This window comes from Myxine glutinosa, chromosome 14, assembly GCF_964187855.1.
Source record: "Myxine glutinosa chromosome 14, kmMyxGlut1.1, whole genome shotgun sequence".
NCBI lineage: Eukaryota > Metazoa > Chordata > Myxini > Myxiniformes > Myxinidae > Myxine > Myxine glutinosa.
In genome coordinates this window covers 39,094,583-39,112,037 of record NC_136274.1, presented here as the reverse complement: position 1 = coordinate 39,112,037, position 17,455 = coordinate 39,094,583, and the positions used below count along the sequence as shown (strand labels likewise).

At 41.1% G+C, this 17,455-nt stretch overlaps 1 protein-coding gene across 10 annotated transcripts in view; it reads right to left on the bottom strand.

Moving 5' to 3' along the window:
* Positions 1–17,455, bottom strand: part of SYNRG (synergin gamma) — a 93,279-nt gene that overhangs the window by 51,101 nt on the left and 24,723 nt on the right. For 5 of the 10 annotated variants that reach the window (XM_068135635.2, XM_068135636.2, XM_068135641.2 and 2 more), the window contains exons 3-7: positions 14,665–14,828; positions 14,458–14,561; positions 14,172–14,298; positions 13,096–13,198; positions 6,650–7,009 (exon numbers count right to left, since the gene is read on the bottom strand). In XM_068135635.2, the coding sequence (XP_067991736.2) occupies positions 6,650–7,009; positions 13,096–13,198; positions 14,172–14,298; positions 14,458–14,561; positions 14,665–14,828 (858 nt within the window). The remainder of the gene's footprint in view (positions 1–6,649; positions 7,010–13,095; positions 13,199–14,171; positions 14,299–14,457; positions 14,562–14,664; positions 14,829–17,455) is intronic. The other 5 variants (XM_078768031.1, XM_068135637.2, XM_078768029.1 and 2 more) reach the window with 3 other exon arrangements.

Sequence of the window (17,455 nt, the reverse complement as noted above, 5' to 3'; positions counted from 1 at the left end):
GAAATATTATGGTTTGGGGCAGCTCTGCTGCATCAGGGCCTGGGCAGCTCACCATCATAGAATCCACAATGAATTCTTCATTGTACCAGAGGGTGCTTGAGGATAATGTGAGGCCATCTGTCGGAAAGTTGAAGCTCAACCGAAGTGGACCTTGCAACATGACAATGACCCTAAACATACCAGTAAATCCACCAAGGAATGGCTGAAAAGAAAGAAATGGAGGGTTCTGAAATGGCCAAGTCAAAGCCTGGATCTAAATGCCATCGAGATGTTGTGGGGGGATTTGAAACGAGCTGTGCATGCAAGAAACCCCTCAAACATCGCACAGCTGAAATAATTCAGCATGGAGGAGTGGGCAAAAATTTCTCCCAGTCGATGTCAGAGACTGGTAGACAGTTATAAGAAACGCCTACTTGACGTTGTTTCTGCCAAAGGGGGCAATACCATCTATTAGAGCCAAGGGTGTACTTACTTTTTCCACATGCGAAATTTGCATTTATATTTATTTAAATTATACAATGGACTACAAAATGTAAATGTTTCATGATATTTGTTATATTATATCACCTTTATCTCTCAATATTGTTGAAATGAAGATCAAATAGCTGTATGTTGAAATATGTTGAAAAAGTCAAAACTTTACATGGGGTGTACTTACTTTTTCACGTGAACACACATATATATATATATATATATATATATATATATATATATATATATATATATATATATATATATATATATGTAAAAGAAAGTTTTTGTTTGTTTGTCTGCACGCGCTAATCTCCTGAACGGTGAAAGATAGGAAGAAACCTCTGAAACAAAAAATGTCGGGACGGGCCCCAGGAAGGTTAGAGGCTAGGTGGTGAGGCCGGTCGAGGCTGCCTCGGCCGGGCTGAGCCCATTTCGCAATAAATCTTCTTCTTCTTTCAAAATTCTCTTGAAGTACAACTTATGCACTTAATAGGAATATCTGACTGATTGCAACACATGCTTTCGAAATTCTCTCTCGCTGGGCCCGACAGAAGAAAGAACAAGGCATCGTTGAGCACTAACTGATACTGGGCTCACGTCAGACCTATGTACAGAAGATTCAATTCATTCAAAATGAACCCAGGCAACGCCGGGTGCATTCAGCTAGTATACATATAAATATATATACATATGTATGTCTACGATACAGTGCGTTCAGAAAGTATTCAGACCCTTCACTTTTTTCACATCTTGTTATGTTGCAGCCTGATGCTGAAATCGTTTATATTCATTTTTTCCCTCATCAATCTACCTTAACTAAATAATCTACAACACATGAAAGTCCACAGAATCTTGTTTCTCACAGTCTGAGAGTCCTTTAGGTGCTTTTTTGCAAACTCCAAGCGGGCTTTCATGTGTCTTTCACTGAGGAGAGGCTTCCGTCTGGCCACTCAGCCATAAAGCCCAGATCGGTGGGGTGTTGCAGTGATGGTTGCCCTTCTGGAAGTTTCTCCCATCTCCACACAGGATCTCTGGAGCTCAGCCAGAGTGACCATCGGGTTCTTGGTCACCTCTCTTACCAAGGCCCCTCTCCCCCGATTGCTCAGTTTGGCCGGGCGACCAGCTCTAGGAAGAGTCCTGGTTATTCCAAACTTCTTCCATTTAAGAATTATGGAGGCCACTGTGCTCTTGGGAACCTTCAATGCAGCAGAAATTTTTTTGTAGGCTTCCCCAGATCTGTGCCTCGACACAATCCTGTATCTGAGCTCTGCAGGCAGTTCCTTCGATCTCATGGCTTGGTTTTTGCTATGATATGCATGGTCAGCTGTGAGACCTTATATAGACAGGTGTGTGCCTTTCCAAATCATGTCCAATCAATTGAATTTACCACAGGTGGACTCCAATCAAGTTGTAGAAACATCTCAAAAATGATCAGTAGAAATGGGAGGCACCTGAGCTCAATTTCAAGTGTCATAGCAAAGGGTCTGAATACTTATGTAAATGTGATATTTCAGTTTTTTCTTTTTAATAATTTTTTTTTAAACTTTCTAAAATCCTGTTTTCTCTTTGTCATTATGGGGTATTGAGTGTAGATTGATGAGGGAAAAAATGAATTTAAACGATTTCAGCGTAAGGCTGCAACATAACAAAATGTGAAAAAAGTGAAGGGGTCTGAACACTTTCTGAATGCACTGTGTATATATACATGTATATATATATATATATATATATATATATATATATATATATATATATATATATATACAGACTTGGCATTTAATATGGAATTTTTTTTTGTGGGGTGAACTTACTTTTCAAGATGTCTTCAAACCAAAAGTTCATTGGAATTATGTTGAAATTATTCTAGATTTTGTTAATGTGACCTTTAAAAGAAACAAAAACCACATTTGACATTTCGAAACAAATAAATTGATCCTTGAAAGTGATGTAAACCGATATCGAACTCAATTCATGGACAGTACTGTGTTAAACTTCTGTACGTTTTCCAGAAGTATCTCTTTATTTTGCACATTAGCCAAATTTTTTTTTAACAAAAACAAAAGTTAAATTACGACTGGGATTACCGACAGGAAAATTACAGTTCAGTACTTCGTGTAACCCCCACGAGCATTCAGGAGAGCACGTACACGTTGAGACATGCTGTTCACGAGATTTGCCAAGGTTTGGACAGGAATCTATTGCCATGCAGTGACAATAGCCTGCTGCAATTCACGCACAGAGGTCGGCTGCTGCTCCAAGTGGTCGATTTGACGCGTTAATTCTGCCCACAAGTTCTCTGTCGGATTCATATCCGGGGACGTGGCAGGCCACTCCATATGCTCTACACCACGGTCAGCAAGACAGTATTGGATCATGCGAGCACGATGAGGCCATGCATTGTCATCTTGGAAGACAAAGTTTCCTCGAAAGGCTGCACGAGCAAATGGAAGCAATGTTTTTTCCAGAATGGCCCTGTACTTGAACTGGTTCAGGTTTCCATTCAGAACAACCAGGTCAGCTTTGCCCCCTGCATGAAAAGCAGCCCAAACGGTCACCCCTCCACCTCCAGCTTGGACTCTTGGCACTATACAATCTTTGTTGTAGGCTTCCTGCACTTGTCTGCGCACTCGGACGTGGCCATCTTGACGATAGACCATAAATCTAGACTCGTCACTGAAGATCACATGATTCCAGTGTCCTGGCTGCCATTGACGGTGCTCTCTGGCCCACTGCAATCGGCGCTGGCAGTGTTGTCTGGTCAGGCATGGCTTTCTCAGGGGACGCCTGGCACGATAGCCTGCTTGAACCAGTCGTTGGTTGACTCGCCTTTTGGATACAGGCACATTTGTCAGTTGCTGCCACTCCTGGCCTCGGTATTGGAGTAGGGACACCGCTCTGAGCATTTCGTTTCAGGATCTTTGACACCTGACCTTGAGTGATGCCATACTGCCGAGCAATAGCACGCTCTTTCATGCTGTAATTTCGTAAAGCCACCACTCCATGACAAACAGCATTGTCGAGTTGACGGACCATCTCCAGAGGAAGCGGCAATAACTTTTGGAGACGTGCAGCAGTTGTTTTCCACTAATGCAGAACGCAACAACCCTTGTATACCCAACTGTGAAGCCAATCGTCAAATGCACCTGTCCGTACATATTGCCACGCCACCTGTGATATAATCCGGTTGTTGACTTCTTGCTGCGACAGACAATCAGTGACATGGTTCTTTCAACAAAGACATCACCGAAGGGTTAAAGAAACTCACCAGATTGATACACTGAGTTAACAAAGTAAACCCAAGTCAAGAAAAAAAAAAAAATTCCATATTAAATGCCAAGTCTATATATATATATAACTGTAAGAAATAGTAGAAACTCCAAAGTACGAGCAGGGCGTCTCATTTGTATTGAATAAATAATCGTTAGATTAAATAAGACGCGGACGTAGCGTCCATATTAAATGTCTATATATATAAAATACAAGTCTATATATATATTTAAAAAAAAATTCCATATTAAATGCCAAGTCTGTGTATATATATATATATATATATATATATATATATATATCACCACCCAATATACAAGCCAGGCCGCCACCCTTTCCCACAGCATCACAAGCACTGTTCATTAGCCAGGTGCCGCCTTTCCCTCCAGCGGGGCAGAAAACACCGCCATTGTTTTCGCACCCCGTATCTCTTTGGCTTCATCGGCCTCTGGTGTACATTTGAAGACTTAACAACGTGTCTTCTGCCATTAAATAAAAGTACCGTTTCGAGGAAACAAAGGTACATTTTGATTGTAACTCATGCAGAGGAAACGAGGTCATGCAAGTTTTGTTCGGCGCAATCGCAGCAGCAGTCTACTGCACACCGCCAAAAGAAGGTACGTTCTCATAATGCAGAGGAAAGGACGTAGTGCTGAAAAAAAAAAAAATTGGGTTTTCACCGATTTTTCAAACTGTATTTCACATGTGCATGCATATTATGTGAAGTAAAACGAAAATCGGCGTGGAAGTGAAATGGTTGCGTTCGGAATTATTTAGTCGAGAGGCCGCAGAAATTCCTGCGAGATAATATTTACTTATTTTACAAGTTATGTGCACGTGCACTTCAAAGAAGTTATGTACATATACAGTTAGAAGATGTTAGGCACATGTACACTTTAAAATGTACACGTACAAGAAGAGTGGGTTTGCACAAAAATGTACAAAAAGACATAACAGGACAAAAAGGAAAATGTACACATACACTTTCAAAATTATACAAAATGTGAACGTACACTTTCATACACTCAACATCACCTTTGAGAGTATGTACATTTTAAAAACGAAATCAACACGTTGAAAATTGGACAAGGCACGTTTTAATTAAAAATAAAATAATTATTAATATTTAGTCTTTAATTTTTAAAAACTGTCCTTTTGTTGGCGTTTTGTACAGTCCACTCTATACTGTCGATATGTCCAGGGGTGTGTTCGGTTACCAAGCAGCTTGCTAGCGCTTGCCAAGCCAGCCATTCCTTAACGGTTTTGAATGGAGTGCTTCAGCCAATCGGCGAGCGCTCCACAAGAACCTTGGTAACTGAACACACCCCAGATTCATTACATGGCGACGAGGATAAACATCTACATCAGGACTTATTTTGTCTATTTCGATAAATTCGTCCCTGAAGGGGCAGATTTCGACATGACACATGGCAAGTTGGAGATGACATCAAATTATTTATTTTTACCAAACGTGGTTAAAAACACTTTATTTACTGTCAGTGACACAAAATACTCCAGAATACTGAGATAGCCGTTTCCTGGCGAGTAATGATTAGGAGGTTCCAAGTGATAAAACTTCAAACTCTGACTGTGGTGGCACACACCCTCACCTCCTCGCTCCCACTGCCTCCGAGTATAAAGATGAGATTACAAGTTATTCTTGCAAACAAACCCTGGTGTTCGCTTAGCGGTTAGGGTGCCGGCTTGGGATCCTAGGGTCCTGGGTTGGAATCCCGGTCGATCGCTGAATTAACCCCAAGGGGGTTGACTCAGCCTGTCATCCTTCCGAGGTCGGCAACTTGAGTACCAGCTTGCTGGGATGAATGATCGCGGTGTGTACCCCGGTTTAGAATAGGTACACCGTATCCCTGCGCATTGTAAGAGACGACTAAGGGTTGGCGTCAGGAAGGGCATCCGGCCATAAAAACATTGCCTCAAACAGGGAACCATGATTGTCATGGGGCCCGCAAGGATAACCCCCGCTCTAGCGGGGAAAATGGCCTTAAAACGATCATTCATATTCATTCATTCATTCTTACAAATAGACTGAGTGTAGTTTACTTGCATACAAAATCACTAACGAAAGGAGTTTTTTTTGGACAAGAGAACCTTTCACCAAAAATTGTTTTACAAAAAGTAGAACGGCACTCGGTGGAGAGCATACCTCCACCAGGCTGGACAGTTTACATTTTGTATCCCACTGATCGGCCAAATCTGCAACTGTACCTTCACCACATTTTAATCAGCTTGTTCTTGTCAGCTGGCCAACTGATCCATCCAGTTTTGTCATAACTCGTTCACAACTTTTTGAAGTATTGTGTTATATATCGTTTTTGGTCCCATCTTTAAGTGGTGAAGAATCACCCAAAAAATTCTCGTATCCAGGCCCAGATCCTTTTCTTTACCAAAATCGAATCAATTCGTCCTCATCACACACACAAAATGTCCACCAAGTTGCATCTGCATCCGTCCATAAAGTTTTGAGATATCGTGTAATGTAAAGTTTTTCGCCGTGTCTCTTAATAGTGAAGAATCTCTTAAAAAATTATAGTATCCGATTTCATATTGAGATCTTCACCAAAATCTTATCAATTCATCGTTGTCACAAACCCAAGCTGTCCACCAATTTTCATCCGAATCTGTCCATAACTTTGATATCGTGTTCACAGCGAAACAAACAGACAAACAGGAAAGGGCGAAAATATAACCTCCATTCACCTGTAATAACCAGTATTAAAAAATTAGATCTATGTGACCAGTATTATAAAATCAAATATGCAACAGTTTGCTCATACACTCAACTTTGAAAGAGACGTGTATGACAATTATTCCCCACCCCACTTCCTTCAGTGTGGGGATAAACTGCAAACTACTACTGTACACCAGATGGCTCGAAACATGGTTTTACCTGGTTGGGTAATGGCTGGAGCCTTCACAGACTTGTTTGCCACACCGAGTCGGGGTGCATGGACATTGGGAAGGAATGTGGAAGTGGGGTCGAGGGTAGCAGGATCAGATGGCAGAGACGTGCAGGTTGAGGGAAGAGAGGTAGTTTGTAATGGTGGAACTTCTTTCAGAGGTGGTAAGGAGGATTGAGGAATTGTATTTGTGAACAAGCTACAAGAAGACTGGTTGTCGAAAGGTGCCTGAATGAAATCGGTGAAGTCGTTGGTTGCATTGGAAGCCAAGGAATTTGAGGTTTCAGGCAAGGAGCTATAGATGGCAGTAGGGCCAATGGGCAAAGGGGCGGAGGTGTGATGGGAAGGTTCTGGATGAAGAAAAAATAATAATAATAAAAAAAAACAAGACAAAAACAAGCCAAAAAAAATGAACAAAAGAATAATGGCAGGCATGTGGTAAATCAAAAAACAAAAAGGCAAACAATAAAAACAAATATGATGATAAAATAAGACTGATATTCGCCGTGGGTGCATGAAATCACCGAACCATTTTAGAGGTCCAGTTTGATTGCCAAAACACGGTCGACCACGCGAGCAATCATTAAAATTCCAACAATTTCATAGAGGATGGGGCCCACACGAGTATGAAAAAGCAGAAGCAAATGGTTGACAAAAACGGATCCAAGACTAAAAATCCAAAACATCTCCAAGGAAAGTTGACCCCAAATGTTAACATATTCTCAGGAATATGACCAAACGACCTTCTTCACCAAACTCACTTCACCACCAACTCATTCCCGAAAACACTAGATTGGCAAAACAATAACTCCCACATTGGAATTCCAGAGGTTTGTGAGCTTGAACCCAAATAAAAAGTAGCTATATTAAGGATTTGGGTTGTAAACTTTTGAAAAGTGTCAGCGGAGGCATAAATACAGACTTCTCCAACTATCTTCCTGTTTGACACATCTTCATTTCTCATTTGCCCTTCTCCCTATAATGACTTCCTCATTCTTACCCCTCATTGCTGATAGATATTTTTTTCATCCTCTCATTTACTTTCATCTTCTGCATCTCCCCTTCTCCATTATCATGTCATTGTGATGACGCTATCTCCTCAAACGAGCTATGATCAATCATTTGCTGTGTATTCCTCTCCTCATCTTATCTTATTTCCCTAGTCCTACTCCTCCTCCGACACCTTCCAACCCCTCACCATACTCGCTCCTGTTTAAAATTTTGGGTAGCAAACCCTTTCACATCGATCGACCATGCAGTTGCAGTGTAATACTCCTGAAAGCCTCAAAGAGCCATGCTTTGAACAACAGCAGCGTGCATAGCGATATTACCAATCGAGATATCCTGCGACGGAAACCATCTTACTGGAAACAAGTCATTCAATATTAAGTCAATCACCCATTAAACCATAAGTTATTTGATTTTGATGCAATTTCCTACAGTAAGACATCTAGGTCTCTGCACCGACCAGTTTTGAGGTCTTAATTATCAAAGCCATAAAAAATTTTTTTATGGCCCACACACAAGTGGTCAGGTTTTACCTTTCAGCAAATAAAATATTTATTTATTAAGCTGCAGAAGTGATTGACATGTCATTGCAAAGCTCATCAGTTTTTCCAACAATACCAAATATTCCATTAAGATATGGAAATCGTTAACATATGCCAATAAATAAAAATGTTTGTGCGTTACATCACTAGATGACCTTTCACCTCATCTTCACGTAGATTGTCAAAAGCAGGCTGGGAATTGAAGGACACATCCAGAGCGCCATTTGCATCATTTCCATCAGGTTATAGTATACTATCCACTTCTAATCGAATTATTCGTTTGAATTATTGATTATTGTTGAGTCAAGTTGCTACGTCTCGCACAAGATGAATGTCATTTGACGGTACTGATGCGGCCAAGAAAATGTTGTCCATTAAAGGTATGACCATCACACGCTTGTATTGCACATTCAATAAGATACAGTAATACCTCGCTTAGCGCTCAGGATGCGTTCCTGAAGAAGAGCACGTTAATCCAACAATCACGAAAAGGGGTCATTATACCATTGTTTATATGTAGATGTGGTCCCGAGAACATATTCTTTACGAGGGAACGGTATACGAGGGCTTCATTGGGGTACCGGTAATAGCATTAATAAAAATACAGATGGTAAACATTATTTTATAAATAAAAGTAATATTTTTTTTTATAATAACATTATTGAAGATATTGACAAAAACAAAATACTGTATAAACAAACATTAATAAATGAATAAATAAATAAAAATTGACATCACTCCGACTCTGCTCTGACAAGGAGCTAATGAATAAATTATTATTTATTCATGTTTTTAAATTTATACTTATCGAATGATGCTGCTGTTTGGGTTAAAAACCAAAATTAATAAAGTGAAGAAAAACCCAAACTCTTCATGTGGAGGAGGTTTCTGCATCTCACACGAGTTGTTCTCACAGAGTTAAGTGCAATGCAGTATCTTCAGGACAAGGAAAAGGTTGTATTTTCAATGAGCATCTTCTTTGGGACATCTCGAGCTAAGCAAGTATCTCATTGCTGCATTTACCGGCAGATACAGGGTGTCTCAAAATACATGGAACCCATGTCACTGCTAATAATTCTGCCAATATTAATGTTCATTGTTATTTTTTTTTCAGATTTGAAGAGAGGAGACCATAACAACTAATAATTATCAATCAAAATGCCTTGGACAAAGGAGGAAAAAATATTTTGCGTCGCTACTTATTTGGAGACGAAATCATTCAAAACGGTGCAAGCAAAATTTCGCAGGAAGTTCAACTTCAACAACTATCCCCAGAAAAACCAAATTTATCGTTGGGCACACAAATTTCAAGCCACTGGATCAGTAAACAACCTCAACAAGAAGGCAGAAACACCCAGTTCTGGCAGGAAGCTGACTGCAAGATCTCCTGACAATGTGAATCCGGTGAGACATTTTGTCGGAAGGAGCCCGAAAAAGTCCATCCGAAGACGTAGCCAAGAGCTGGGTCTTTCATGTGCGTCAGTGCAAAGAATCTTGATCAAGGATCTTCAGCTGTACCCATACAAGATCCAGATCAAGCATAAACTCACACCAGCTGACATGGAAAAACGTGTTGTGATGTGCCGGTGGTTTGAGAACAAGATCGAAGAGGATCCTGACTTTCTTGATGATGTTTGGTTCAGCGACGAAGCACACTTCTTGCTCTGTGGGCATGTCAATAGCAAGAACAATGTGTTCTGGGGGCACACAAGCCCCAGACGAGGTGCTTCAGAGGCCCTTGCACTCTGTGAAATGCACGGCCTGGGTGGCCATCTCAAAACATGGCATAATCGGACCGTTTTGGTTTGAAGACACAGACGTGGAGGCAGTCACTGTCACAAAGGAGCGTTACATTGTGGTGCTCAACAAGTTCTGGAGGGGACTTGGGAGACGTCGTGGCGTGAATCGAGATGTGCAATGGTTCCAACAAGATGGGGCAACTCCACATACAGCCAACATCACGATGGAGTGGCTGGACCACCGATTCCCTGATCGGCTGATCAGCAGGCGCCGCGAACCCGAGTGGTCTCCGCATTCACCCGATCTGAACCCCCCAGATTTTTATCTCTGGGGGTTCTTGAAGGACCACGTGTATGAGAATCGTCCTCAATCCATTTCTGAACTGAAAGTGGCCATCACCCAGAAGATTCGTGCCATCAGGAAGGAAGAGTGTGTCAGAGTGATTGACAACTTCGCTCGTCGGCTTCAAGTGTGTCTAAGGCGCAAAGGCTGTCATTTGGAACATGTGCTCTAATAAATGTATCCTTTGAGCTCGAGACCTCAAATCTTCAGTTTTTTAATTGTTATCATATCAGCTTCCAGGAAATGTAATCTTTTTTGGAGTTTCTTGTCTGAGTAATAAATTATTATCATGTTAATGGGTTCCATCTATTTTGAGACACCCTGCACAAGCATGGAAGGAAGGATCTAGAAAGGTTTCCTCAACTTTAGGCTGGGTAGTGCCAATTTGATTGATAAGCCCAGGTTGACTTTGATCTTATTGTACCGAGTACAGCAGCATCTTGCCTGACACTTGATAGTGAGATATTCAGAGTACTGGTAGCCGTGGTAGTTTAGATTTAAGTGTACCCCTGACCAATCTCACAACGGCATTGATATAGGTGGAAATAAAAACCCGTGTACAAACAGATGCACCAAAATGGTGAGCAGGACTAGGCCATTGATAAGATGCATACCTTATTGAAAGTGTTGTAGTTGCAAAAGGGTTAAAATTAGAGAGTTAATAGAACATGTTACCCCACACAGTCTTGAGAGACAAGGAAAATGGTGGGATCTGCAAGCATCAAATTTGATTGGTCGTGATGACGTAAAATGCGTAATATTTTGTCCAAGTTCTGCTAAATGGAAGGGCTTTTGAAAGTGTCAACAAGGCAATTTGTGTTCTACAGAGTTCAAGTGTATAATTCAATCGAGATAAAATAAAGATTTCAAAGGTTGGAGAAAAATAAAACTTTTCAGAAGTTTACCGCCATTGATGCAGCATCTTTTACACCACCTTATCTGACACGTTACATTAGTTATCATGCCTGCTGTTTGTGTCCTTTACAACATTCTTAAAAACAGTAAGCTTCCTGGTTGGAGTGATTTTCAATTTGGTTTGACTGCCAGGAAGGCAGACAAGAGTATAGATATCTTCATTGCCATCTCTGTGCATGCGCAATTGGGATGAATTCAGAGCCAAAGTACTGCTAATGTATGGTTTGTTTTCGGATTCATGTTCCGATCTGTGTTCAAAATCGAACATTCCATTGAAACAAGTTGTCCCTCTGTTGTAAACCGACATTTGTGGACAGACAGATGGACAAACTGAACCAATTGAATCACCTCGCTTTTTGCTCGTCACGGCAGGATAACTATAATTCTTCCGTTGATGCGTCACCTACTTCTTTAACTCGACAAATAAAGATGTTAGTGGCCACTTATTCGCTCTAAAGAGATAAAAAGAAAGCTTCGACAACCCATAAGTTGGAAACTAGTGGGCACAAACACCTAAGGTTTAGCTTTTTTCTTTTTTTCTTTTTTGTATACTGAATCGAGGCTCGTGAAAGAGCTAACATTTACTTCACAAACAAATCAACCAGACAAACAAAATATATAAAAAGAGGGACTGTGCTACTTATATAACATCTGTGCCAAAATTTTATCAAAAAAATAAGAGGTCAAAAAGATAAGAGGACGGGTCTGTCCACTCCCTATCAACCTCCACACCTGGTTTTCCCCTCCTGTTCTCTTGACCGACTGCCCGCTGTCGTTCAGTTCTTGCATGAGCCTCAATTCGAGCATAAAAATCAAAATAAAGGAAAGGTGGGGTGAAGCCACAAAGAAAATGGTATTTCAACTAAATCTTCCAAAAAGAGTACGAGTTGGAAAAACCACAGGCAAAATCACAGAGAAAAAAAAGTAAAGGAGAAAAAGATGGAGGGAAGAAATGAGGAAGAAATGAGGAGGAAATGAGGAGTCAGGTAATGGATAATAATAAAGGTACGACAGAACCCTGAGAAGGAAACTATTAATTTGAATCTTTACACATTTCAGATTTTAAATGTTGGAGGTCATGGTAAGGGTTTTTTTTATGCCTCTGCCAACAAAGTCGCCGGAGGCATTATGTTTTCTGGTTGTCCGTCCGTCCGTCCGTCCGTATGCGCTAAACCTCGTTTTTCTCAGCAACCATATGTCAGATTGAGACAAAACTTTCAGGGTAGGAGTTAAACCCATGCAGAATGTTTTGACGATAAATGTGACGTCATAGGTCACGTGGTATGGCAGCCATCTTGGATTAAAAGCAAATAATTTAAAAACAATTTCTTGGAAACCGCTGAATGAAAAAATTTGAAACTTGGCACATTGTCAGGTAGTCCCAATGGGGAACAAAAGCATGACAATTATGACATCATAGGTGAAGTGATATACCAGCCAAAAATGTTTTAATCGAATTCCTTATCCTAAAAATCTGAAATTGCATGCACATGATATATGACCCATTTGTATTGAAATATTAAATTTATGACATCATATGTCACATGGTTTGGCAGCCATATTGGATTGAAGGAAAATATAAAATAATTATATCTCTGAAACCGCTCACCCTATCGATGCGAAATTTTACAAATATCATCAAACAGCACTGTTGCATATAGTTTGAAAATGATGATGTCATAGGTCACGTGGTTTGGTAGTCATCTTGGATAGAAAAACGAACCTTATCCGATCAACACGAAACTTCACAAACGTGATCCCCTACCCATACATATGCAGAGTGATGGCATCTACCCATTGTGGGACTATGCGGAGGCATATTGGTGACACAGTCACATTGTTCTAGTTTTTTTTTTAATAGTGCACTCAGAAATGTATGGAAAACAAACCATTTTTCTGGGGTGTTGATGGTAGGTGGATCCTGGTCTCTCGACTGAACCCCACAAGGTTCCCCATCATTGCCTCCAGCGCATTATCCCTGTTCTCTACCACCTGAAATCCCCAAACCAACGAAGAAAAAATACAACAAACAGCAAGAAGTCAGGCAATAGCTCTTCCAGACATAATATAAACCGAAAAACCCTGACACAAAAAGGTCACTAGCAGTTTTAAGCAAGTGTACACACGTGTATTTCATATGGAGCATCAACCATAACAATGCCAGGTGGCAATAAACAGATGCAATGTAATTGACGGCATAATATAAACTTCAAAAGAAGGGAAACAAGACATGAAATTCCTGGCAAGCTGACTTCTTAACCTCAGTCTCCATGCCAAAAGTTTGTTGGAGGGGTTAAAGGTGTGGGATGGAAGAGGGGTTAAAGGTGTGGGATGGAAGAGGGGTGTGGTGTGGGATGGAAGAGGGGTGTGGTGTGGGATGGAAGAGGGGTTGGTGTTGGATGGAAGAGGGGGTGGGTGTGGGATGGAAGAGGGGTGGGTGTGGGATGGAAGAGGGGGTGGGTGTGGGATGGAAGAGGGGGTGGGTGTGGGATGGAAGAGGGGGTGGGTGTGGGATGGAAGAGGGGGTGGGTGCGGGATGGAATAGGGGATGTGGGTGTGGGATGGAAGAGGGGATGTATGTGTGGGATGGAAGAGGGGTGTGTGTGGGATGGAAGAGGAGAGTAGGATGCAAGAGGACAGTGAGGTTGAAAAGGGTGGGTGAGGGTGAGGGATGGAGAAGGGCGTTTGGAAAAAAAAAATCACGTCAATTTCAAAATCACAATCCGGTTCCTTCCAACAGCACTTTTATCATTCGCCCAAACACAACTAAAACAATTGCACAAGAGGAACAAAAGACCAAACAAGCGGCTTGGAAAATGATAGACAGAGATGATGGCTCTTGGAAAAGCGGAGCACCAAGCGGCAATCAATAGACATAGCAAACAAGGTGGAAAGGTATAGTTGGATAAGGCACAAAAAAAAAGACAAACCAACAACAGAGTGGGACAGCAGTCGTTTGCATTACCTTTGTTTTTGCACTGCTCATCATCTGCAACTTTTGCTTCTGTTCCTCAAACTGCCTCCGCTTTCTCTCTTGCTCTTCCATCTTCTTCTGCTGCTCTAGGAACTTGTGCTGCTCACCCATCATTAATCTCCACAGAAAACAGAAAGAATGTGTGAGCTGTTCTCGGACATCAATAGCAACAACTGTACACATGACTTGAAAGAAACATGAGTTATGGAGAACAATCAAATGGTCATTAAAATAAGCTTTATTTTACAAAGAATAAATGTTCAAAAACTTTACATACTGTTGGCTGGCAATGTAAGTAGGAGGTGGTGGCCTTGTCGAATAGAACTGCTGTTGCGGAAGTAACATGGCACCAGTTGTTACCATTCCCATAGATACAGTGCCCTTTGAATGCAAATTAAATTTCAAAAACTTGAGCAACCTCCTTACACTAAGATTAGGATTGTTGAGGTAAGCAAGATTAAAATTATTTATGATGTTCATTCACCTGCATTGGCAAAGTATGACTGGACACAGGCACTACAATCTGCCCTCCATAACTCATAGTGGGCAACGCTCCCATCATGCCAGCATGGAGTGGGATGCCAGTTGTTGGTGGCATCATAAAACCAGAAGGAGGTCGAGGCATTTGCTGCGGTGGCATACCTGGACCTGTAAATGAGAATCATCGACGAGCGCTTGCATTTTCAAAACTGAGCAAGCAAAAAGGAAGGCGCATGAAAAAAAACAAAAACAGAATAACACTCAGTGGAACACATCCCTCCGTCAGGCTGAACAGTTTACGGTTTGTATCCACCGATAGGCCGGATCTCGATCCGGACACTAACCAGAATGTAATTGCCTTGTTCTTGTTGCCTAACCAACTCGTCCACCAAGTTTTTTAGCTAACATGGACAACAAAGACGTGTTGCCGCAACATGATAATGCACGTCTCCACACAAACTTCCGTATCAGAGAGGCCATCACCAAACCGGAGTGGTCTGTACTTTCTGCCCGGATTTAGCACCATCAGACGAATCTTTTCGGAGCACCAAAAACCATCCTGCATGGACAAAAATTCGAGAGCGAAGACGGTGTCATGTGTGAAGTGAAGAAGTGCCTGAAGGGCAACAAGAGGAAGAATTCTACTGACAGGATATGCTTCCACTTCTTTACCGGTAGCGTAAAGCCATTGATAAGGACAGAAATTTTGGAGAAAAACATGGCACGTTGTCACATTACATGTAATGAATATTTTGGGTGAGGTGTCATGCAAGGACATAAAAATTTGGCTGCAAAAATAAATATTTGGGCATGACTTTTAGAACGATCCTCATTTATCGAACTTTGTTTTTGTCAATAGCGGTGAAGTTTCACTCTGGCATCCAACTTCAAAGGAAAACAAATTGAAAAACAAAAATCGGCAAGAAACGTCCCCACGGTTCTCTCCTTCAATTTTTCAGTCATCGTTTTTAACGAGACTACAAAACAGCTGAATATATATATATATATATATATATATATATATATATATATATATATATATATATATATATATATATATATATACATATATACATATATACATATATATATATATACATATATATATACATATATATATATACATATATATATACATATATATATATACATATATATATATATATATATATATATATATATATATATATATATATATATATATATATATATATATATATATATATATATACATATATATATATATATATATATATAATCGTTAGATTAAATAAGACGCGGACGTAGCTTCAGGACGTCGATCTTTAATTGTCGACAAGCTTTCGACCAACAAAGGTCTTCTGAGTCTACAAAAACTGTAACGGGAAAAACGGGAAAAACTGTAACTGTAAAACCCTAACTGTAACGCAAACGGTCACTTCCGTTGAACTTGGGGCTGGTGAGTGAACTTTGGCGTGGCTCTTCCTTCTGTATGCATTTTCTACACACATCACACATCTCACACACATATCACCATACATACTTGACTGATATACATGCCTGCTGTTTTTGTAGACTCAACAGAAGACCTTTGTTGGTCGAAAGCTTGTCGACAATTAAAGATCGACGTCCTGAAGCTGCGTCCGTGTCTTATTTAATCTAACGATTAATTATTTATTCAATACAAATGAGACGCCCTCCTCGTATTTTGGAGTTCTACTATTTCTTACAGTTATATATATATATATATAAATAAAACATATTGATGCTACAAACAAAGCAACCAATTAGATTGGCCAAATCAACCAAATTTAATTAGAGCTGTCTCCCTTGACATTTCACGTGCCTTCGATACGGTCTGGCACCCCGCTCTGCTCACCAAACTCTCCTCCTTTGGTATCCATGGAAATCTCCACGCATGGCTGGCGGACGTCCTCTCTAGTCGTAGTCAACATATGGCCCTGAATGGGTTTCTCTCATCTCCTCTTCCTGTTCAGGCTGGAGTTCCCCAAGGCAGTGTTCTGGGCCCTGTGCTTTTTCTGGTCTTCATCAATGATTTATCTGACTCTCTTGAAAATCCTCTCTATCTCTTTGCTGATGACTCTACTCTCTGTCGCTCCATTCCTCATCCCTCAGATCAGCAGTCTGCAGCCTCCTCACTCTCTGCAGACCTGGACAAAATCAGACTGGGCAAACAAGTGGAACATGTCTTTCAATCCTGACAAATCTCACACTCTTACGATGTCTCTCCGAAACGACCGACTGGACAACCCTCCCATCCACTTTCTGAATAATCCTCTCCAAGAAGTTCTGTCACTCAAGCTTTTGGGTCTCACTATCTGCCATGATCTTTCCTGGGAAAACCACATTTCAAATCTGGCCTCCAAAGCCAGTCGCCGACTGGGCATCCTCCGTTATGCGAAGTCCTTCCTTGGCACACCTGTGCTCCTCACCACTTACAAGGCTTTCATCCGCAGCTCCATGGAATACTGCTCTCCCCTCTGGTCTGGTGCTCCTGCCTCACACCTAGCCCGTCTTCACGCTGTTGAAACCAAAGCGTTCAGAATCATTGGAATCTCCCACGATGAAGCTAACTCCAAGGGCCTTTCACTCACTCACCACAGGCAGGTTGGTGGTCTTTCCGTCTTCTACCGACTCCTCTCTGGCCTTGCCCCCCCAGCTCTCTCTGGGCTCTGTCCCCCAAATATTCCTACAGGTCGCACCAGATCTGCCTGCAACCCTCTTATGGTTAAACTGCCAAAATCAAGACTTTCTGCTCACCTTCACTCCTTCATTCCTCTTTTCTCCCGCCTCTG